At 45.2% G+C, this 23956-nt stretch overlaps 1 protein-coding gene across 1 annotated transcript in view; it reads right to left on the bottom strand.

The window, feature by feature from the left end:
- Positions 1 to 23956, bottom strand: part of LOC147439998 (uncharacterized) — a 106788-nt gene that overhangs the window by 58552 nt on the left and 24280 nt on the right. Inside the window, exons 9-14 of the mRNA XM_086485696.1 lie at positions 16832 to 16885; positions 16689 to 16744; positions 16569 to 16607; positions 16343 to 16487; positions 16083 to 16267; positions 15550 to 15617 (exon numbers count right to left, since the gene is read on the bottom strand). Coding sequence (XP_086341822.1) covers positions 15550 to 15617; positions 16083 to 16267; positions 16343 to 16487; positions 16569 to 16607; positions 16689 to 16744; positions 16832 to 16885 — 547 coding nt within the window. The remainder of the gene's footprint in view (positions 1 to 15549; positions 15618 to 16082; positions 16268 to 16342; positions 16488 to 16568; positions 16608 to 16688; positions 16745 to 16831; positions 16886 to 23956) is intronic.

Raw genomic sequence — 23956 nt, 5'->3', positions numbered from 1 at the left:
GAGACAGAGCCCCAAGTGAGAAATCCATGCTGAACACCGGCTCGGCTAAGTAAAAAGCAAACTGCTAGCCACACTATATGAGAAGAGGAGCATGACCAAAGACAGTGTGCAGGTGACCCATGTAGTCGCGAAGGACATCGAGTGCATAACGGATCATGACCCATAGTAGCTAGCCAAGTCCCAACTAGAAGTCCTCCATGTGCAATCATCCACATGAAAAAAGAAATACGACGAGCCGCATGTAAATCCCAGATGGCTGACCAAAACTGTTGTAGATAGGCATGGGAGAGACCTGAATGTAACCAAAAACGCATACGAGTGGGCTGCTCTGGGTGTTGTCTCATCAATGCTAATCTTCCAATTCTGACAGTGTACTCAAAGAATGATACAGGTGCACTGGTGGGGTTAGAGTGAGGCCAATGCCACTCTCCTGGGTCCCAATATAGCTGAGATAGGGCACGACCCTCCCACACCCAAAGCCTCCAAAGGGCGACATCAGCGGAAGCGAAACGAGGGTCAACACAACGACGCTTCCCGCGAGAGCCAACTACTCGTATGGCCTCCCATTGAGCACCGGGATAGACAAGGTGCGGAGAGGTAGTATCATATGTCAATCTAGCATGAATCCCCTGAGAGTAGTCTGTATCAACTGTGAACAGCATGGTGTCCAAACAAACTAACAAGAGAGTGCTCTGAGCAAAGAGACCTTCCCAGCCACTATGTGGAGGCATCTGAACCTTGCCTTGCATGACTGCGTCCCACTGTGAAGGAACGGCGGAGTCAATCTCAAGCAGTCTATCTGTCACCCCGCAACCAATGTCATAATGTTCTGCCACAAAATCTGCACCCGTGGACCATAAGTCACGAATCTGTTGCTGCAAAACTTCGGTGGTAAGAACACTGTCAGGGATGCGGCAGCCTCGTCTCTGTGCAGAGGATCTAGTGAAGGAGATAAACAATAGAGGTCAAGATGTCCATCTACAAGGGATACATTAACCCTATAGAGTACACTTCCATTGACATGACCTTTTGATAGTATTATTTGTAACTTTGAGTTATCTTTTTAAGATAACATAATATTTAATTGCCATTTGATTTAACCTAACTCTTATTAATGTAGTGATTCATGATGAGAGAGATCTTGAGTTTGTCACCAAAGAGGACAAGCAAGCTAAGAGGATAGACGAGGGGCATGCACATGCTGTATCATCACAACAAACACTACTACATACTGAGAGTTCTTGATACTGAGGTTGGTCCCTCTCCAAATAGTAGTAAATCCACCTAGAGCTGCTGCCCAAGGGCCAATGTAAAAACGATCAAGTCGCTCTAATAATCTCCCCTGCTGTCTCTGAAACCCCCACGAGTAATGAAGTGTAGCAGGGTGGTGACCAAAAGAGGGGATGTGCCAAGCATCAACACCTTGAATAGCTAGAAGAAATCGATCCCAAGCTGACTGCTCATCGGGAGAAATGGATGATAGAACTGGAGGTGTGATGGATCGCCAATCAGAGTCGATCTCGACGTTGTTGAAGTCGCCTCCAACAACCCAAGAGTCTACAGCAGGTAGAACAGTAGCCAAGGAGGACCAAAAAGTAGCCCTCTCCCGAGGAGTAGTGGGTGCATAGACTGACATAAAACCAATGATAGAGTCCCGAATCCAATAGAAACATAGACTGCTCTGCCAGCGACAAGGGTGCCATGCTGCTGAACTGAGGCCAAGAAATGTGGCCCCACTGAAATGCATACACCGCAACTCTGTCCATGAATGCCCAGAGCAGGCTCCCAAAAAGTGTAAGCGCCCGAGGGCATGAGATTACCAAAGGGAGTGGCAATGTTATGCTCCTGTACTAGTAATATATCCACAATGCCTACTACATGAGCGTGTAAATCTCTGCGAAGTAAAAGCTTGCGGGAACCTCTTTCTCGAGAAGTCTGTAAACCATTAGCATTCCAAGAAACTACATGTAAATCCATAGTCTGCATGAAAGAATTGGTAAAGCATCTGACTAACTACGCATCTTCTTGGAGGCAGCTGGGCCATCCAAGGGGTGAGCTTCGGGCGGTAGGAAAGCAACCCGCAAGCCCTCTCTAAAATATGGTGTCTCATTGCACCAACTGCGGACCTCAGCTTGTTTACATTGCATTACCGATGCTGCAGCTTTGACACCCCAAATGCGCATAGACATAGGAAGCACCACATCTGAGGATACATGAATGACCATAGGCAATGAATAGCAAGCATAAACATCACTCCATTCCATAGCACCAATACAGGAAGGGAAGTGTGGAGACAGTACATCCGGAGCGGAAGTAGACAACCATAAATGAAGCTGAGCCATAGATTGGGCATGCACAAAATGTAGAACCTGATCCTCAGACCATTCCTGAGCTGCGTGGAATGGAAGGAAAAAAGAATGGGTGGGCTGAGAGCGACTGCCTATTAAAGAGGGAACACAACCTGGCTTGAGATGCATAAGGTAGAGCTGCACCCGCAATGGTCCTTCTAAGTCACCGCACATTTCAGCCCGATGAGTGCCCCAGGAAAGAGGGCAGGAGCTGAGAAAACTGCGTGGGACGTAAGTATGAGCGGCTGAGGGAGGGGGAGGACCAGAAGGTGGGGGGGGGGGGGGGGGGGGGGGGGGGGGGGGGGGGGGGGGGGGGGGAAAAGGGAGAGGTAATAGCCGGGAATGATCCATCTGCATGGGAATAGGGACCTCGGGAAGAGGAGAAGGAGCGGGCGGGGGAACGGCAAGTGAAGGAGGAGCTGGTAGCAGAGGTAAGTGATCCTGTGCTGAAGAAGAAGAATGGCGAGGAGAAGCAAGGGGTAAGGGGGTGGTGGAAACTTGAGAGGGAGCAGGAGAGGTAACTCTGGGGGCTGCATGCGTTGTAGGTTGCTGACGAGGACGGAAGGAATGATTACGACCCACTGTTTGCCATGCAGTCTCAGTAGGAACTGAAGCGGAGGGAGGAACATGGAGGGTCGAAGCTCGAGGAGCACCTGCAGGCTGCTGAGGTGCTCGAGTAGTAGTAGGAGGAACCGGTTGTTGACGCTGACCACGTGGCTGAGCATGAGTGCCATGAGCCGGCTGTTGTTGTCGCCGATGGCGTGGCAGGGTGGGGCAATCTCGTGCCAAGTGTCCCATCTAGTGACAACGTAAGCACTATCCTGGGCGGCCAGTGACTACCATTTGGCAAGAGTAGTCTCGATCGCGCACAACCACAGTAACTGTATCTGGTAATGAAGTATCCCCAAACACCAGGACCTGAATGCGAGGTGGGCCAAAGGAGAAGATGCATGATCCTGGAACTACTGTGCCAAAATGAGCAGCAATCATCTGAAGGAGATGCTCATCAATAAAATGGAGAGGCATATCCGGGAAGGAGAGCGTCAGAGGGAATCTGGGAATAAGGTGTCGACTGTCAAACTCCTCAGTAGTAAACTCGGGATACCACCTCGTCAAGTATATCATCCTACGATCAGAGAGTATCGGAGAGCGAGCCAGGAGAGCTGAGGCAGTTGCGGGATCTGAAAGACGTACCATGAATATGCCCCTGCCAAGAAATGTAAGCTCCGAGACCCGTCCCTGAGTAGTGCCCAATGCAATCTGACACCAATCACGTATAGAAGAGCGAGGTGGAGACTGTCCAATCATCCGGCCAACCAAGGCATGCTGTGCCAAGTGTTGTATTTTGGAGTCAATTCGTGTCAACACGTCGCCAGTACAGTCCACGCGACAGGAAAGTGGTGATGGAGCGCCGTGTGTAGCACTCGAGACCGACAAAGCCGCCATGAAGAATGGGCTGGACTGGCAAACGGGAAAAGGAAGACCCGAAAGGAAGCTTGGACTTTCTCTCTCTCTCTCTCTCTCTCTCTCTCTCTCTCTCTCTCTCTCTCTCTCTCTCTCTCTCTCTCTCTCTCTCTCTCTCTCTCTCTCTTGCAGGCGGTAGAAGGATGCGCACAATTAGGGTTTGGGGCAGTTAGGGTTTCACGGAATTAGGGTTTACCGGATTAGGGTTTCGTGGAATTAGGGTTTCACGAAGTTAGGGTTTGCAGAGGTGGGCTGTTAGGGCTACAGGCAGTTCGCCAGGCAGGCAGGACAGGGTGCGCACAGGCAGCATGGCAGAGGTTGGCGCGCGGCAGGCCAGCAGCAGGATTTCGCGCGAACCCAGACAGGCAGCAGGGCGCGTGACAGGGCTGCTGCTATTGCGCGCGCAGGCAGGGCAGCAACAGTTCGCGGCAGTGCAGCAGCAGGTCGCGCCCAGGCAGGTAGAATAGTAGCCAAGGAGGACCAGACATGTTCCCGTCGTTTTGAGTATTTGGAAGTCTATGTTCTGAGTTCGTTTTTTTTTTTTTTTTTTTTTTTCGACACACCATAGGGCCCACAGGGGGAGGTGCTTATCCCTTCCAAATATTAGCCATGTTACATGGTCGGGCAAGGGCCGCGTACCATCGGGCAAGAGCCACGCGTAGGCATCACCATGGCCACCTAATTGATGCACCACATGCTGGGAACGGCGGAGAGAACTCGTAGCAACCAGCTAGGAACCTCCTCCTCGAGTGACCCACCCCAGGAGGAGGATGCACTCGAGTGTCCAAGGGCAAGAGCCCTAGCAACGTGAACACCAGGTGAGCACAAGGTGTCCCTCTAGAGTGTGACCCAACGGGGGATTTGAACCCACAACCCATAGGTTGAGAGGCCAAAGCCTTACCGTTAGACAGAAACAAATTGCCAGCAGCAACAGGATAACCTACAAACAGCAACAGGTTAGCTTACAAACAGATATACACAGGTACTATCTCTTTTGTTTGATCCAATCAAGAAGTGATTATAATCTTTTATGATGGTATAAAATGATGTTTTGAATTTGATTACCATGTTGATTTGGTTGCACGAGTATGTTCTTTTGGCTATTTTGTAGACGATGCAGGGTGTAATGATATTGGGATTGTGATCGTGTTGCAATTTCGATTATGATCGTTGTTGCCATCAAGAGATTGAGATTGAGATTAAGAGTGTGATTATGATTGAGATTGAGAGTGAGAGTGTGATTGAGATTGAGATTGTGCACAACATTGAGATTGAGAGTGAGAGTGAGAGTGTGATTGAGATAGCTCGGGGGTGGTCGGGAGGTTATGAAACGAGCTATGCTCTTCTTGTAATGATTACTTTATATCCATACAAACTCTTTATTTCCATCTGTTTACTCTGCGTACTCTGTATATTCTTTGTTTATTATCAATGTATTTCGCTCTCCCGTGTCGCGTCACAAGTGGTATCAGAGTGGTTTCAATCCTGGGGTAGCGATGGAAGCATATCAGCAGTGATTGAAGGAACAAGAGGAGATTATTCGATGGCTCAATGAAGATCTTAACAGATATGAGAAAGCGGATAAAGGAAAGAGAATAGCTGGTGCAGGAAGACAAAGTGGAGGAGAAGATGGAAGTTAAACATGGAAACGGTCCATCGTCGTCTCCAAGAGATGAAGGATCAAAGAAGAAGAAACGAAAGAGGAGCGATGATCAAGACGATGATGATACGGGAGAAGCTGCGAGATCAATCAAGTTTCAAGAAGAGTAAGGCCACCAGACTTTCAAATGCCCGAACAAAGCCATTAATAAGGAAATATGTATTAAGATGGTTGAATTGGAGACTATTAACGATGCGGATGATAAAGGTAAGTCATCTAACCCTTCTTTATGATGCTTTATGTATTTGATGCATCATTTGAAAGCTTCTATGATCAAAGTCATGCATAAAATTTAAGATTTGAAATTGAATTTCTTGATTGATTCGAGTAGTATACATTGATTCTTGTCCTCTAATCTGGCTGAGAAATTATACCTGAAATTAAACTGAGAAATCAAGAGAGATGGTTGAGAAGAAATTTTGCTTACATAAGGATTATTTGTATTATCATGATTGCTTATGTGTGTTTGTAAATTCCTCTTTGAAACATCAAATTTTGTTAGAATACCAACGAAATATGTTTATTTAGATAATCTTATTCTAAAGAAAAGATGTGAAGGCAGCACTAGAAACCAATTTGATTGTAGAGTTAGACAACGTAGAAGTAGGATTCTTCTTATCATGGAAAAGATTCCTCTTAGATTGAATTTGATGTACTTCTAACCAATCTTCCAATACTCTCTCAGAAAAGAACTCTTCCAATGAACCTAAGGGTAAAGCTAACACAATTGCTAAACCTTAGCTCACTCTAGATGAAAAGATAGCACAAGGAATTTTAGGAGGATACATCACGTCGGAAGAGCAAAGCACATATTCTAAGGAAGGTCGTTGTTTTCATTGTCACATTAAGGGTCACATAAAAAGAACATGTCCTAAGCTTGACTCTAATGAATCTAAAGAATCCACAGAGCCCACTTCCTCTGTCAATGCAATCAATGACAACACGAGTGTGCCCCAAGTTTCTCCTGACCCTCCCATTGATGAGTCTCTCATTAAATGTTATGGTCATATGACGGGGAAACATTTTGTCATATTGTTTGACCCAGGCAGTATGCATGATGTGATCACTCCCTCTCTTGTTGAGAGAGCCCGCGTAGAGGTTAGTCAGAAATCACCTCTCGAGGTCTTTGGCTTCGCTCCTGGTATGGACTCTCTCATCACGAAAGAGTGCCTTAATGTGTTGTTTACGGTTCAACAAGCTGCTTTCCGTAGAAAAATTTTTATCTCTCCTCTCTCAGGATGTGATAAAATTTTGGGCATTCGATGGTTTCGTGAGCATAACCCTCTCATTGATTGGGCATAAAATACGTTCACTTTCAATGCCAAAAGTGACTTCCAATTGTCATTCGTGGAGAGCAAGTTGTTCATTCTCCATCTCTCATTGCTAATGTGCAGGCGAAGATTGAACGGATTCAGGAGAAGGAGACTCTCTCAGTCTCTTATTCTCCAAAGCATGCCACACAGGGTTTGCATGATGAAAAGCATGATGATTTGAATGATAATGATGAGCATGATGATTTGGATGACACTGACAAGCATGATGATTTGCATGATCAAGATGTGATTTCTCACAAGCATGATGAGTTGCATGAAGAAGATGTGATTGTTCATAAGAAGGATGAGTTAGTGGATACTTTTTCTAGCGAAGCTAACCTCATTGCAGATTCGATCAATCACGAAGAACCGATCTTGGCTCTCGAGCCTAGGTCCAAAGAACCCTCACAGGAAGTACTATGTGTTCGCATGATTTGTCAGCACGCATTGTACGAGTGTTTCATTCGTGATCGTTTCCTGTATTTTCGTCAGCGGCTTTATGTGATCCCTTTTCCTAGGCATGACATATTGTACGTTGAGCACGTTTCACTCATGAATGAGCACGAATGTACGTGGATTGTTCATGAAAAGCTGAAAAGTATGCATTCAAGGAAGTCACATTCCATATCTCTTCCTTGGCACGACACAATTGTAGAAAGAGCACATGAAAGTATGAGCACCAAGCATGGCATTTCCGTTGTGAATTGCCACAGTTGATTACTTTAGATCAAAAGAGAAAGATTAGATCTCATTGTTTGCGTATGTATGGTGAACGGTTTGGCACTCCGTCTCTTTGTTCATCTACATTACATGCACAGTCTTTGAGGAAGACAAGATTTTTTCCACTCACTTTACATGGAATAGGTATGTTCATGGTTTTGTGTTGGAAATGGTCTCAGGAATTTTCAGCCATGGACATTCTCGACGAAGACAGAAGCGTGACTCTCGACGAAGTTGAAGCATTGAAGGAGCCACAAAATACTTTGTGTCGTTTTCGGCGCGGCCCAAAGAAGCAAGCGTTGCAGACCTTTATGACGTTCAAGTACCGCACCATCCACACATTAGAGTGGGCTGGCGAAGAGTCCCTTCCAGGATTCCGGATGCTATTGGCGATCTCCCTCGACGCCATATAGTTCGGTACCAGTACCTCACTTTGAAAAGGAGGGGATGTCACGTGACACATCCAACCCTATGTGTCCGTGGACAAGCTGACAGCATGATCAGGGTTCAGTCAGTCCAGTCAGTCTAGATTAGCAAGTGTTCTCGCACTCTTGTGAGTTTGTTTGCAGACCGTGCATGCCCAGGAACTTAGTGTAGATGCATATCCTCTAGTTGCACACAGCATGATCATAAGCATTCCCATCAGAATTCTTCAGGGGAATTTTCCAGTGCAGTTAACCTATTTTCCCTATTTTTGACATTTTTCACTTATTAATTTAAGTGACTTTTGTTGGAAAGTAGGTAGGGCAAATTGAGTGAGTTTGTATATAACCAAACCTAGGCTAGCACTAATTGGCAGAAGAGCAAGGAGAACACAGGCCGCAGGCAACAAGTTCCCCCTCTCTCTCTCAGCAAGATCCCCCCCTTGGTGACGTTTTCCCTCCAAGCAAGACACCCCAGCCTCTAGCGTTTTCATCAGCATCGCCATAGTCCTCCCTTGGCTGGCATTTTTCAGCAGATGCTCATCGCCATCAACACCCCCACATTAGCGTTTTCAGCAGGGCTCCATCGCCGCAAGTTTTCCCCCTTTGCTGGCGTTTTTCAGCAGCCCATGATCGCCCACATCCCCAGCATTTTCAGCAGTGCATGGCATCAGATTTTCAGCGTTTGGACAGCCCAAAACAGCGGTTTTCAACCAGCAGGAATCAGCCCCAAACCAGCGTTTTGGTTTTCAGCAGATTTCAGCCATTGGCGGTTTTAGACAGAAGATAAAAGTGCATCAGTTTCAGCCCTAGAGTTGGTCTCGTCATCCCCGTTGTCGACATCGACCTAGCCTAGACTTGCATCAGTCATGTGCATCCACTTTGTACCAGTTTGTGCAATCAATAGTAGACCACTCTCGCCAACGAGAGTGGGGCCTTCGGAGGAGGGTCTTACAACGTCTCTGGTGCAAGGTTGTTTCCGTACGTACGTACGGTATGGTTCCGTACCGTACGGTACGTCCGTACGGTATCCGTACGCACCGTACGATTCCGTACGTACCCACACAAAAAAAAAAAACCTCTGAAAAAATAAACCTCTGGAAAAAAAAAATCGCCAGCAGTGCCTATTCCCCGTGGTCGGATTAGGTGGGCGAGGCCTTTAATAAGTCCACCTATCCTATACTGGTTATTATCACAACAGAGAATCAGAGAGTAGAACAGAGTCTCTGCACAGAGACCAAGGAAGGATTTGCCGCCACCGATAAGGTTCTTTCTCCCTCCCTCCCTCCCTCTCTTTGTGTTTGGAGTCTGCAAGGAGACACTCTAGAGTCCTGACCTCGCGAAAGATTGTAAGTTTTGTATTCAACTTGGAAGTGTGCGTTAATTGTGTTGCAGAGTTATCTAGCCGTTACTTAACTTGTGGGGTGATTTTAAGTGTTTTTTGAAAGTTGTGGCTATGTTTAAGTATTGTGCAGTGTTTTTAAACTAGATAGGTTGTATATAAATTTGAAATTCTTTGTATTTTTAGCTTTTAAAAAATATACTACGAATTTTATGTACCTTATGGCCCAATCCATACGGTACAACGTACAGTACGTACCGAACACGTACCGAATACTACATACCTTACAACCTTGCTCTGGTGTCGTATTCTCTTCTCTCTCTATCTCTCAATCTCACACACTCTCATGCACAATGTCCATTCACTTTGTGAGTGATCATTGCACTCTCTCATTAAAAACGGAAGGCTCTCCCTTCCCTAAGAACAAAAGGAACCTTGAGCACATTACGGAGCAATCATCTTGAGAAAGAACAACATTCATTCCGCTGCACCTTACAATCGCTACCCACGCAATCTGGAACCAATCCTGTTTTCATCTTGCCTTTTCTTCCATGTTCCTCAGCTGCTCTCAAACTCTCAGTTCTTCCGTCGTCCTTGTCATTCTGTTCTTTTTGTGCCTTTTTAGGGCACTTCGCAGAGATATGTCCAGTTTCCCCGCATCCAAAGCACTTCCCTTCCCTGATGAGCGAGCTCTCTCCTGAGGAGTAAGCTTAGGTCATGCATCTTTCTTTTTTGAGTTGCTCTTTCTCTTTCTACTTTCATTTGTCGAAGTCTGTTCAGCTCTTTGTGTCATGATCTCATCCGTGGGGTAAGTCAAACTACCAGAGTGGATCGCAAAACCCCGTTTCGCATGACTCATCAACTCCTGAATAGAAGCTGACTTCTGTTTCAAGCAGTGATGTCAGATCTCTGTAGGTAGACCCAAGGTAAACTGCTCAATTTGTTCCTTGAACGAGGTCTTCTTGAATGAAGAGGAGGGTAGAAAACAGCTCCAGAATCTCTCGCAATAAGCGTCCACTGTATCTTTCTTGGTCATCCGAAGATGGTTCCAAGCAGCTCGTATATCGTGTTCATACTCTCGAGTCAGCCAAGAAGAAATGAAAAGCTTCTTAAATTTCATCCATTTAACTGGCGCACTCTTGTTTAAAGGAAGCGTGGACCACCAAGTTCGAGCATTCCCCTTAAAGTAAGAGGCAGCTCTCCGAATCTTAGAGTGCTCTGAGTAGCGTCCTCCCGCGAAAGCGATGTCAAACTATTGTACAAAAGACAAAGCCTTCGAAGCATCTCTATATCCCGAAAACGTGTCAAATTTAATTGACTATCCACCTTCCTTAAACTCTCGAACTTTCTTGCTTTTGTCTTCCAGAAAGTCATACTGGTTGGCATTATAAAAATTCTTTCTTCTTTGCATAAAAGTTGCTGTCGTCAGAGTCTGAACTGGCTGTAGACGAGTCCCTTGTAGAACTGTCTCTAACTGGGCGAGATTTAGACTTCTTTGCCTTTTTCTTGCCCTTTCCGAAGCGTTGTTTCTTGCTTTGCTTTTTACCTTTTTGGTCTTCTTCGCTCGAGTCAGATGAGCTAGAAGAACTGTCAGAAGAAGAAGAACAAGAAGAACTGGGTACTCCTTCAAATCGAACACGCTTCTTCTGTTTCTTTGCCTTTTCAAATGTTGACTGACGACCCAAATAACCCAAGAAGTCAGTGCCTTTCTTCTCCTTTTTGCTGTGCTTTTTAGCTTTGTTTTGCGCATCAAAAAGCTGAGCAATTCGTGCATCGACCACCTCTTCTAATTCCTTCTCTGTATACTTCTTGGAAGTAGGAGGTTTCTTGAGAGTGGGTTTTCGGGGTGGTTCTGTGGTTTTCTGCCACTGCGTGTGCACCTTCTCCAAAGAGGTCTTGCTCATATATTTTGCCATTTTCGGGTCCTTGGCAAAATTAAGCATCATCTTTGTTGCGTCGCCAATCAATTGTTGACGCTCCATCTCTCGAAGCTCCGCCTGAGTAGGCCAAGGCGGGCCATACTCCTTGCCGGAATCTTCGTTGTGATCCCTTCCCACATCTCCGGATGACGAGGGAGTCGGCTGATCTTTGCCTGAATGTTTTTCTCTCTCTTTCTCTCTTGCTTAATAAATTAAAGCAAGAGGCTTTTCTTTAGCAAATAAAGCAAAGGCTTTCTCTCAATTGCGTAGAAATAAGCACATTCACCAGCATAGAAAATAAAGCAGGAAAGCAATGCCAAAAATCTGCCGCTGTTCTGTCCTTCTGCCGCAAATCTCGCTGCAATTCGCGGGGGTTCGTACAGCTGCCACGTGTCAATTTGCCACGTCAGCAAATTTCTGATTTCTGCAGTTAGGGCTAGGGTTAGGATTTCCAACAGAGGGTGTGTGTGTATAGCGGGCAGCCACATCATCACTTTGTGACACTGATCCCTGCCGCATAGGGGAAAAGAGAAGCCAACCGTAGAGTCCAGGGCCTCTATCCCTCTAGCTGCAAGGAACAATACATGAACTTTGAAGCAAGCTGCGTCAAAGTCTAGTGAGGGGTCGCTGAGAAACCGTGTGAAGTTGTAGGCAAAAAAATCCCAACGACGACGAATGTCGAAGCTCGTCAGTCCGCGAGGAACTGCTGCAAAGGGGGACGTCTGCGCCAGAAGGGGGGTACAAAGAAAACCCTCTCGCGAAGCGACTCGTGGCAAAAGCGAGAGATCTCCTAGCAGCCGAAGATGGTCCTATAGGTCGGGGTCTCCTCCGTGGACAAGCCTTTGCAAGATGGCCCATCTGACGACAAATAAAACACTGGTTTGAGAGGCCCGAATACTCCACGCTCTGACGGAACCAAACCTCCACTCATCCGAGGTAGTAGGATGACCTTCGGGAGAGTGTGGGTGTCCTCAACCAGGACACATACTGTGGGGATGTCGGTTGCCTCGGCAACTACAGAGGCTGCCGTGCGAGGTGCCTCCAGGACAGTCCCAATGTCTAATCCTATCCTGAAAAGGAGCGAAAGGTACTCCCTGCCAGAAGGTCAAGTTTTGACAGGCATAAAGTACAGGGATTGTTACAGCCTTTACCCATAACCACCCGCCCCTGGAGGAAAAGTATTGCAATGGATTTCATTTTGATCTCCCGAAAACACAATGTGGGCACGATTGTTTATTGCCCAGATATTCAGATTACATGGCATGCCTGAGACGATTGTCTCCGACAGGGACCCCAGATTCACGAGTTTGTTTTGGAAGGCTATTTGGGAGAACATTGGCACGAGGTTGCAGTTCTCGTCATCATTCCTTCAACTTCTACCCGCAGACTGACGGACAATGCTAATTCAGTGGTACTCGATTTGTTGAAATCTTCTTCTTTGAATCTGAAGAATTCATGGGAAAAAGGGTTTTTTTTACCTTTGGTGGAATATGCCTACAGAAACACTATTAACTCTTTGATAAGGAAGGTGCCATTTGAGATTATTGAATTTGCTACGAAGGTTCCACCCTTCCTTAGCACGAAAGATAAGATTTTTCTTTGAAGCCGACCAGTTCACGAGGGACTTGGACTTGGTTCGAAAGGCTTTGCGGAAATCTCAGAAAAAGACAGCATATCGACATCGTCGCGATTTGAAATTCAAGGAGAACGGTTGGGTGCTCTTACATTTTGAGACGGCGCGCCTAAAAAAGAAAAAGGGAAAGGAGCGGCTTTCTCAAAAGCTTAGCATGAGATAAGATGGACCGTTCCAGATTTCCGAGACGATAAATCATGTCTCCTTTAGACTTAAGCTGCCTGACACTTGGAGACTTCACAATGTTTTCATGCGAGTCTCTTGAAGCCTTTTACAAGGCGATGTGCCTGATGATGGGGAGCCAAATGAGCAACCCGGAGTGAAGGAAAACGAGCAGATACTAGTTCCAGAACAGATATTGGCACAGAAAGATAGAAGGTAAAGTGATAAGACGGTTCTTTGTTAAATTCAAGACCTACTCCGCATTGGATGCGAAGTGAATGGAGCAGGAGGACCTTGCAGATACTCCTCAGATTGTACCTTGAAGCTTTTGGTTTAGTTTAGTCTATTCCAAAATTGAACCCCGAACTCAGCTGGCAAAATTTGGTGCAGTGGGTATGCACAAGAGGGGAGTCGCTCCACTCCTTTGTCAACAAATTGCCCCGATTTTGATACTAAAGTCACTGATGTCTCTTTTGAGTTTCGGGGATACTGTGAGCTGACAGTATTCTGCTGTATAACTTTATGAACTGGAATTCCCAATACTGACTTGTTCTTGACTTGTTTAAGTGCAGGAACTGATAGACGAAATGATTGCAGCATTTCGGTCTAAAAGATCTCGATAGACGTGATTGCAATATGGATTAGTTAATCGGGCATCTATGAGGTCCCGACTAGATCTAGATGCGATTGCTAAATACGTTGCCGATTAATCATGGTCTGAGATCCGCATGAAATTCTTGAATGTGATTTGTCATGTGATGTCCTCCAATGTCAAGTGATGTCATGTGATGTCCTGCGATGTCAAGTGATGTCATGTGATGTGACTATCAATTAGTACATGTGCTAGGTGTGTGTTCCTAGTGCATCGGTACTAACAGTCAGTGTCTGCTAAGATAGTTTATGGCTTCTATCTGTTTTGCAGGCGTAATCAAGGGCAATTACAATGCTTTCAAGTGGGGGTATGTCACAAATGGGTGACGTGGCATGGCATGGCCCTGGACATTGGGGCACACACCCTCCCCGGCTGGATGACATGCCCGGAAAATCTGTTGAATGCTGACGTGGCACTGCCGTACGGACCCTGCGCGTTTTGCAGTGCATTTCATGGCTGAGTGCGGGCTGCTTTTTCTACGCAGATTCGGGCTAGAAATCCTACGCAATTTGTTGCTTTAATTTCCACGCAAGCTTGAGAGAGAGAAAGAGCTTTATTTTTAAAAGTTGCTTGATTTGTGAATGCTTTTATTGGGCAGCTTTTGGGGCTCTGCTTTTGGCATTCCTTGTAACTCTTTATAAGCGTGGTCTGGGCTCCCACTTCTCAGAGCATCTCGACACAAAGTCTGAGAGTGAGACCCTCCCACTCCCTTGTACTTTGTGCAACAGATTTAATATAAAAAGAAATACCGAAAGGGGCGCCAGCTTGGGGCCAATACCTCTTGGCACGGAACTCTGCCGGGCCGCCGGTGTCGAATCAAATTGTGAACTGTTTTGAAGTGAATTCATGTCCTGTCGCGGTAGATTCTTGACTTGGAGTGTCCAAGTCTGTTACAATGACCCCCATGGATACCCACACCCTTAGGTAACTTTCCACATGCTACCACATGGTTCCGTGCCACCTATGCATCCCAGTAGGATAGAGGAGATACACACCATCATAGGACAAAGCCCACAATTCCCAACAAGCGCTTCACCATGGCAAAGGCGGCAAGGGACAAAAATATGCAACTTTGGCCATGCTAGAGAAGAGATGTCATCTCGCACACTTTCACGAGCCCCGCACCAAGGAGTGGCTCTTCGACACTTTGGTCACCCTAGCTTTGATGTATGTTGCAGCAATATGGGCTCATGAACTATCAAGAGAGCACACAATGGAGATGGAGACTCAAAAAAAATGCTATTTCTCACTACTCAAAAATGAAGATAAAATCTACAAAGCAAAAGTAGAAAATACAACATAATGAGAACTATGTAGAGCAGTCAATGTGAAACCACTAGTGAGAGAGCTAGCAAGATAAGCGGCGATCACTCTCGGTAGGTGAACCATGTAGTTGAAGTCTAGTTGTAAAACCACTCGCGATGACCCTTGCGTCCGCTACCTCGTGCTAGTGATAAATATAGGTGAGAAGTCATCCGAGCGTACCATGTGTTGAGCTTGATATATCAACGACATGCACTCTGAAAGCAGAAGCCTCATGACTCTAGAAAACACCTTGTACATGTTATGAATATTAGGCAGCCTTGTATGGTACACAAAGCTGAGGCCTCCTTATTTGAGAACATACTCCATCTTTGTAAGATGATAGGCTAACAACCATTGGGTTTCACCCATAGTGTAAGGAGGTCGTTCTATGAAGGTCAGAAACAACCTCAATATAGCGACCTCAAACAATACAACATTTTCAACTTGATCATCCCTACACAATTGCGAACACAAAGCTACACCACTTAAAACGTATTAAATTAAATGTTTAACAGTCACGACGAAGTTCACCTGCCCTGTAATAATCTTGCTTTGCAACTTATACAAATAGAAGCACAAGCAACTAATTCAAAGAAAGTAAAATCATACCACAGATGGCATCATGAACAAGATTTCCAGCAGCTTTTCCATCGACTCCATAAAACTGTGTGTACCTTCTGTATTCAAGAAAAGGTATCATTGTAAGGACACTTAGAAAAGGAATCATCCTCAGTCTATTTCAAAGAACTTTTGCCCCTCACTCAATGCCTAGAACAACCCATGCAGGGATAATTGATTGATGACCAAAAGATGATACTTTTGATTTAAGAATCTACAGCATTTTATGTTGAAAATGTGTGAAAATATGTCATCACCAAATGTTGGTACGTAGGCATAATACATGCTTAAATGGCATTTTTCATGCACTGGTTATTATTTGACATTGTCATGGTGAGAACAGTCGCCATCTTTGACTGTAGCATGGAATCCAAGATGTAAGATATATCCCTCTCAAACACCACACTAACCACAAGGCTCTACAGTAAGTAAAAGCATAATTTGTTAAGGTGATCGGTCATAACAAGCTTGGTAACCATAAGCCTCTACAGTGTCATGAGATTTCTGCAGGGCTAAGAAAATGCCTGTGATATGATTTTCCTTTGATGAACTTTACTTCTGGAGAGTCCCATGCCAAGCCAAATACTACAGTCTTCTTTTCATGGGGTGGAACCACCACTTTTGCGGCAACTGCAGCTCCAATTGAGGACCCTTGAGATGAAGCTGGCGAGGGTTTAATGTCCCAATTACCAGAGTCAAATGATCCATGCTGCCAAATAAAGTCATCATTAGCATACATAAAAAATATTATGAGCTCATGGAAAAGAACGGCATTTCATAAGACCTCTTTCATCTGCGACCACATCTGCCTTGCAGAAAAACCATTCTTTTTTCCTACCAATGTGAATGAAGGACACACAGACACAGAAACATCCGGAGTCTCTTGAGCTGCAATTGCAAAGGTTAGGGGAAGAGAAGTATCCCCTATCCTGCAAAGCAAAGAACCAAAGCTATTGAGCATTAGTAACAGAACTATCACATGCAAATTAGAAAGAGGAGACAACACTTACTTATGACAAAGAAGTGCGCCACGAACGCCATCCTCTTCACTGTATAAAAATTAAGAACGAAGTTTAGACCACCAAAAATAACAAAAACTTTCAAACAGAACCCTAGCAAAAAAAGCTCACATGAAAGGATGGTTGTGATGACCACCAGACAAATCAGAGCTTCCACCAACAGAGTTCTGTATGTAGCATCAATGGAAAGTTAGACAAGAATGACAATTATGACAATAATAGCACTCCAGATAATGAAAAGGGGAGCCACTTACCGTCCACGTAAAAAGCAAGCTCACAGTTGCAGCATCTTTGCCCATGTTTACAAGCTGAAAGTGCGAATCAAAGAATAGATGAAAATCTAATGAAAGACCCTTTAAGCGGAAATGGCATAATCTTATAAAAAGGTTGAAGAGTACACACAAAAGTACGAGCTCAAGTAAAAAAAAATTCTTTACTTTCTGTACTTAATGTGGCAGCAGATAATGGCAACGTTTTGCACTTCTGTATATATAAAAAACCAAATCAGAGTGAAAGGACATAAACATAGCCTTTTAGGTGCACACTAGGTCTGTGTAGTGTGCCCCCCATGGAGATGCTAAACCTACTCCCAGAGCCAAGCGATGTCTATGGAACCTAGGGGACTTTGTATGGGGAACTTTTGTGTACCTGTTCGCTGGACCTGCATGTCTGCACGAGTCCATTAGATTAGGTTGTCAGTCGTTTGGCCTTTTTGCATAGATGGCTTTTACAAGGTAATTCTTGAAATTCATCCAACACCGCTAGCATGGAGAGTAGGATAGGAACAAGTCGCGGCCCAGAGCCAGGGTCAAATGGTTCAGCCAATTGTAAGAAACAGGGCCCGCACTGAAACTGTGTCTGCATATTGCACATGCTGTGAGCCATTTAACTGAGCTTTGAATTTCAAGGTCACGGGACTGGGATAAAAGGAGGCCCTCAGGTCATCTCTAACGCAAGCTATCTGAAGGAGAGCCCAGTGTTTTCAGCCATACCTGCTACCTGGCATTTTGGAGGCCATCGCACCCCTTCTCTGCAGCCATTACCTTTGTTTTTCTAGTCAAATTGCAGCCCCATCCCTGCAGGTGGCCTTTGCCTCTTGTACGTGCCTCTGCTGCCAATCATTGCCCCATTATCTCCCCATCATTGACTCAGATCTTTGCTGCAGATCTGCTGCGTTTTTAGCCTTGAACGCACAGCCAAATCTGTATTTTTGCATGCAAACCCGCCCCAAATCTCTCGCATGGTGCCCATTCTCCACCCGACATCAAGCCAGATCACATTCCTACACCAGATCTGCCCCAGAGGTGCTTCATACAAAGAGTTGACAGGCAGTAATCTCCCTTTGAGTTGAGTCTGTCAAATGCATTGATACATATCCTCTGTTATACATTCTACTATGCAATCGAAAACATATACCACTCCAATAGCAAGATCTCCCGGCCCTTGAGAGGGTAAGAAGATGTCACAAGACGGGCACCACGTGCCAATAGAAAAGAACAAACTGAACAGACTTTTAGCACTTCAATAACAACTGAATTGAGAGAGAGAGAGAGAGAGAGAGAGAGAGAGAGAGAGAGAGACGACATGCGACACGGAGTGGCGGAATTCCACCCCAGAGAGTATTGGCCCCAAACCTTGGCGCCCCTTTCGGTATTTCTTTATATTGCATCAACACTGTACAAGCCGGTACTCCTGACTCTACACCTTCTCCAGGAAGCATGCCAGAGAATGAGTCCTTGGCACATATTTAAAGGCCCTAGGCCTCAAAAGCAGTTTACATGAAAAGCCTTCAAAACTCAAAAGCTTCTGGTCCAAAAGCAATGCCAAAAAGCTGCCAGCACGATTTGCGGAATTCCATACAACTGCCACGTCATCAGTCAGCGCAAAACACGAAGCGTCCGTATAGCTACCACGTCATCAATTTTGCGCGTGTGCGTGAGTCCTCCTTTATTTTAATCCCTTTATGTCACTGGGGCCCCATCGGACGGGGTCCCCATAAGTTTGTAGGACTTCTTCTTCTTATGCCTTGTTCTTCTTAAGGTTTAGGCCCCTCGGTTGGCATCTGTAAGTTGGCTCCATTCTTCAGGGCTTTGACACGTCAGCAGTTTGTGACATCTCCCCTTCTTGCAAGAGAGTAATAGTCCGCGATTACAGCATATCTGCAAAACAACTCAAGTTAGCTCAAAAATTTCCAAGGGTCGTTCCGAGGGACAATTAGTTTGCTCTTTTTGTTAAGGAGTTAGCTTCTCCTTTCGGCTCATTTGATCAAGGAGTTGGCTTCTCCTTTCGGCTCTTTTGATCAAGGAGTTGGCTTCTCCTTTTGTCCAAATCGGAACTCTTGATATTCCGACGTAGTAAAATTAGCCATCACACCAGACCGCACTGATCTTCCACGGGTGTCTTGATGCACTAAAATTACAACCCATGCAATCTCAACCAATTAGGAATATTCAGTGGTTGGCACATTACAATGCAACACAAATGCTCACATATGCATGTTACAAGACATAGAAACATAAAGTCGTTGATGAACACTCCTCCCGCATAACCTAACAAGGTCCGGGCCGGGAGATATTCAACGACTCCCTCATCACTCCTCCCACATAACCTAAAAAGGTCCGGGTCAAGAGATATAGAGGCCTTTTACAACCAAACGCCCCCCATACCACAGCCTGCGTCGTTTGGAGCTGCTGAGAGTAACCACTGCTCTAACTTCTTAATACTCCTCCCGCATAACCATCCAGATCCGGGCCGGGAGTCACAACAACAATTATTTTACAAGCATACAAACAAACGCTCCCCAGGCATCGGCCTGCGTCATTCGGAGGTTTTATAGCATACAACAGAACGCTCCCCAGGCATCGGCTTGCGTCGTTCCGAGGTTTTCAAACATACAACGAAACGCTTCCCAGGCATCGGCCTGCGTCGTTCCGAGGTTCAAACAATACCAAAACAGTATTTCTCACTTCTCCACACGAGAGTAAAATCACCAATCAATGAAACCAGTATTAAAACAAGAATCAAACATTTCAGATCGGCACCAAAACAGGTTCAAAACAAATACCATCCATTTCAAACAAATTCCAACAGGATCACCAAACAAGTTCTCAGACAGATTTCAAACTTAAAAAGCAATCTCGACATCTGTTGAGCTCGAAAAGTCGACTGACTTTCCATCCTAAAACCTGCACCAAAAATTAGGGTTAGGTTCATTCCATAAGGTCGTAGCCGAGCACAGCATGGTCCATCAGCTCTTGGACAGACAATGTTTTCTTTGGCAGCGATGGTAGTCCCAAGATAGCAATCGCACTGGACCTCCAAGGTCATCTGCTCGTGAAGAGACATCTACTGAGAGAGGTCGAGAAATTTCAAGTTGTAATCTACTAGGGTTTCCATGGCAAGCATTTCACGATACCCCACTCTGCCAAAAGTTGCACTCTGAAGAGAGATGTCAGAAACCATATAACTTCGGACAAAAAGTTTTCTTGAAAGCTTGCCAAGTCCTTGGAGTGTGCGGCTTGGTAGCTGTAGACATCAACATCTGCATGGCACTGCTTTTGAGAAAAGCAGTGACTCGTAACAAATCTTGGATCCTTCTCTTACAAGTGATCTTTTTGGCTTATGCCCTGTAAGACATGAGCGGTAAAGACAAGAGTTGCGCCCGATGCGCGATGTATGAAGGGTGGGAGTGGCTAATAAGTCCGAGGTCGGGACCGAAGATACTTCAAATAAAATTCCATTAGTCTCTGGTTTGCTTTGTCTACTCTTTGGTAGGACCGGTATGCTTTCAGAAAAGCACACGACTGATGCTCCGATACCACTCTCACAAGACGAGCACCACGTGCCAATAGCAAAGAACAGACTGAACAGACTTTTAGCACTTCAATAACAACTGAACTGAGAGAAAGAGAGACGACACGTGACACGGATTGGCGGAATTCCACCACACAGAGTATTGGCCCCAAACCTTGGCACCCCTTTCGGTATTTCTTTATATTGCATCAACATTGTACAAGCCGGTACTCCAGACTCTGCACCTTCTCCAAAAAGCATGCCAAAGAATGAGCCCTTAGCACATATTTAAAGGCCTTAGGCCCCAAAAGCAGTTTACATGAAAAGCCTTCAAAACTCAAAAGCTTTCGTCCAAAAGCAATGCTAAAAAGCTGCCAGCGCGATTTGCGGAACTCAGTACAACTGCCACGTCATCAGTCAGCGCAAAACACGGAGCGTCCGTACAACTGCCATGTCATCAGTTTTGTGTGTGTGTGTGTGTGTGTGTGTGTGTGTGTGTGTGTGTGTGTGTGTGTGTGTGTGTGTGAGAGTCCTGCTTTATTTTGATCCCTTTATGTCACTGGGGCCCCATCGGACGGGGTCCCCATAAGTTGGTAGGACTTCTTCTTTTTCTTATGCTACTTGTTCTTCTTAGGGTTTAGGCCCCTCGGCCGGCATCTGTAAGTTGGCTCCCTTCTTCAGGGCTTTGACACGTCAGCAGTTTGTGACAGAAGATGGGTATTTTTCTTGAAGACGACATCACACTCGCAGATTTCTCATATGAAGGAGGTAATGCCGGAATGTAATGTGCAGCAGAAGTGATTTATGGTGATGAAACGACTAGAGAGAAGAGAGAGAATGATATTGTGAGTGAAGGTTCTATGAGTGATAGAGAAGAAGACAGACACTCGATGGGGTCCAAACCCCCTCCAAGGCCCCCCTCTCTATCGCTCGAGAGATATTTGCTTTAGATTGCACAAATGTTGATACAATGGTCCTAAATGCTAAGATGTTGATGGGATCTGCGAGGCTAAGGGCAAAACGGTAGTAGTTCTCGTATAGGATCTGTAAACTGACAAGGCTATGACTGATCTTCTATTGGATGTCAAGGGTGCTAATGATGACGATGGGAATGGGCTGAAATCTGTGAACACTGGCTGATCTGAGCTCGATCTGAAGATACTGTCGCTAGAACTAGTCTTCTGACGCGATGCTAATGGGTACAAAAACACCAATGTTGATCTGGAATCTGGAAAACACCAAGGCCGATCTGTACTCCTGATGGAAGAACGCTATGGTGCTGATGAGCTAATGCTGCTAGCAAAAATGCTATATAGGGCAAAAGTTTTAGGTTGAGCGGGCTCATAAAAAAACCCACGACTTCTGCAAATGCTAGCCTAATGTCACTTATCAATAATTTAAGGCATCATTAATAAGAGGTGCTTCGTATGCAGTTACTACCTAGGCTTGGTACTAATGATACTGTATGGGAACACTCCCCATTTCCTACACCTAGCAAACACTGGCTGAGCTCGTGTGCAATCAGGGGTGTGCAACTAATCTAAAGTGCTTGGCCATGCAAGTCCTGCGTACAAGCTCACAAGGGTGCCAGAACACTTCCTAGCTATCCTAAACCCTAGAAATAGGAGTTAGATTGTCCACATGCTCATAGGGTTAGATGTGCCCGTGACACGGAGATTAGAGAGGCAAGGGAACAGAAAAGTTTTTAGAGAGATAAGAGGGTAGTGATGGTGGAGCGACGCTCTACATGACCAGCTTCTGCCATATGGGAGAAGCTTAAGGCCACTTATGAGAACAAAACTGTGGTTAACCAGGTGCATCTTATGCGGAAGCTAGTCAACCTTCAGTTAGATAAATTGAAGGCCGCCTCCGAGCACTTGAGTGCTTTTACAGGTATATTGAGTCAGCTCCAGGACACAGGTCTACATGCTTTCGACAATAAGTGGAAAAAAAAAATCGTATTGATGACACTTCTTGACTCATGGGAGACACTAGTGGTCTCTTTGAGTAACTCTCCTACTCTCACTTATGATGGAATCAGAGGCTCTATCTCAAATGAGGAGATACGGAGAAAGTCTTGTGGTTGAACAAGTGGTGCATATCAGCTTAGTGGGAGGCGTAAGCAATCAGGTAACTCCTCTAATGGATCTAGGAGCCAGAGCAAAAGGAAGGACAAGAAGCAGGAGGTCACATGTTATCAGTGTGGAAAAAAAGGGTATAAAAAGCCCGATTGCAGGTACTAAAAAGTCTCATGGGCTTGAACTTGTGCATTCTAACATATGCTATATGCCTGTCAAAATTTATGGTGGTATGTAGTATTTTATCACTTTCATTGATGATGCTTCTAGGAAGCTATGGGTGCATCTTTTAAAAAACAAAAATGATGCCTTTGGTGCTTTTAAAAGGTTTTATGCCTATGTATGCACACAAACACGCAAGCAGTTAAAGTGCTTGAGAACTAACAATGGTACTGAGTATGTATCAAAATCCTTTGTTGAGTTTTGTAAGAAAGAAGGGATAAAAAGAGAGCTTACAACTCCCTATAATCCCTCTTCTAATGGGTGGCTAAAAGGATAAATCGTACGTTGTGTGAGCGAGTCCGTTGCATGTTGTCCGTTGTTGCTCTCCCTCAATAGTTTTGGGAAATGGCGTTGAAAATCTCAATTCATATTTGCAACAGGTCTCCCAGCTTTGCATTAGATAATGACATCCTTGAGGAGGTTTGGTCAAGCAAACCATAAGGGTTTTGGCTGTGAAGCCTATGTACAGGTACTCGTAGAGAAAAGACAAAGCTGGACATGAAGTCCATTAAAGGTATCTTTATGGGTTATAAAGATGAGGGAGAAACGGGCTATAAAGTCTTGGATCCTCTCTCTAAAAAGATTATACACAGCCATGATGTAGTTTTCAATGAGTCAAAATTGTTGACTAATGTGCTTCCTAGTAATAGGGACAAAAAAAAGGTTAAGTTTCAACCTGACCAGCCATGTTTTATGCATGAAAATCAGCCTATCATCTTTGAGCTTAAGATGCTGGACAGGACATGTACAATGATAGGCAGAGGGCTAGAAATCAACTTGAAATTGATGGGCAACCGGGCAAAATCAGCTCAATGATGAAATAGTTGACATTCAAGATGATATGGTTGCTATTCGGGCATGTAACAAACTTGGACACCCCAAGTCAAGATTCTACCACGACACAACAGAGATTCACTTTAAAACAGTTCACAAAAGACGACACGGCCCGGCGTAGTTCCGTGGCAAGAGATATTGGCCCCAAAGACTGGCGCCCCTTTCGGTATTTCTTTTTATATTAATATGCGTGCAAAGTACAAGAGTCCGCGGGAACTCACACTCACTCTGCATCCAGATGCCCTGAATAATGAGGCCCTTGGACCTATTTATTCTTACAAGGGATGCCCCAAAAGCAGAGCCCCAAAATCTCAAACTCGAAAGTTTCTTAAACTCAAAAGCAACTATAATCCAAAAGCTGCCCCAAATTCAGCCAGCGTGATTTGCGAAGATCGGTACGTACTGCCATGTCAGCAACTCAGCGCGTTTTGCGGAGATCCTACCACATCAGCA

This window comes from Adiantum capillus-veneris, chromosome 16 (genome assembly GCF_014529385.1).
Source record: "Adiantum capillus-veneris isolate H3 chromosome 16, ASM1452938v2, whole genome shotgun sequence".
Taxonomy (NCBI): domain Eukaryota; kingdom Viridiplantae; phylum Streptophyta; class Polypodiopsida; order Polypodiales; family Pteridaceae; genus Adiantum; species Adiantum capillus-veneris.
The sequence above is the reverse complement of the archived record's forward strand: the minus strand, read 5'-3'. Positions and strand labels throughout refer to the sequence as shown.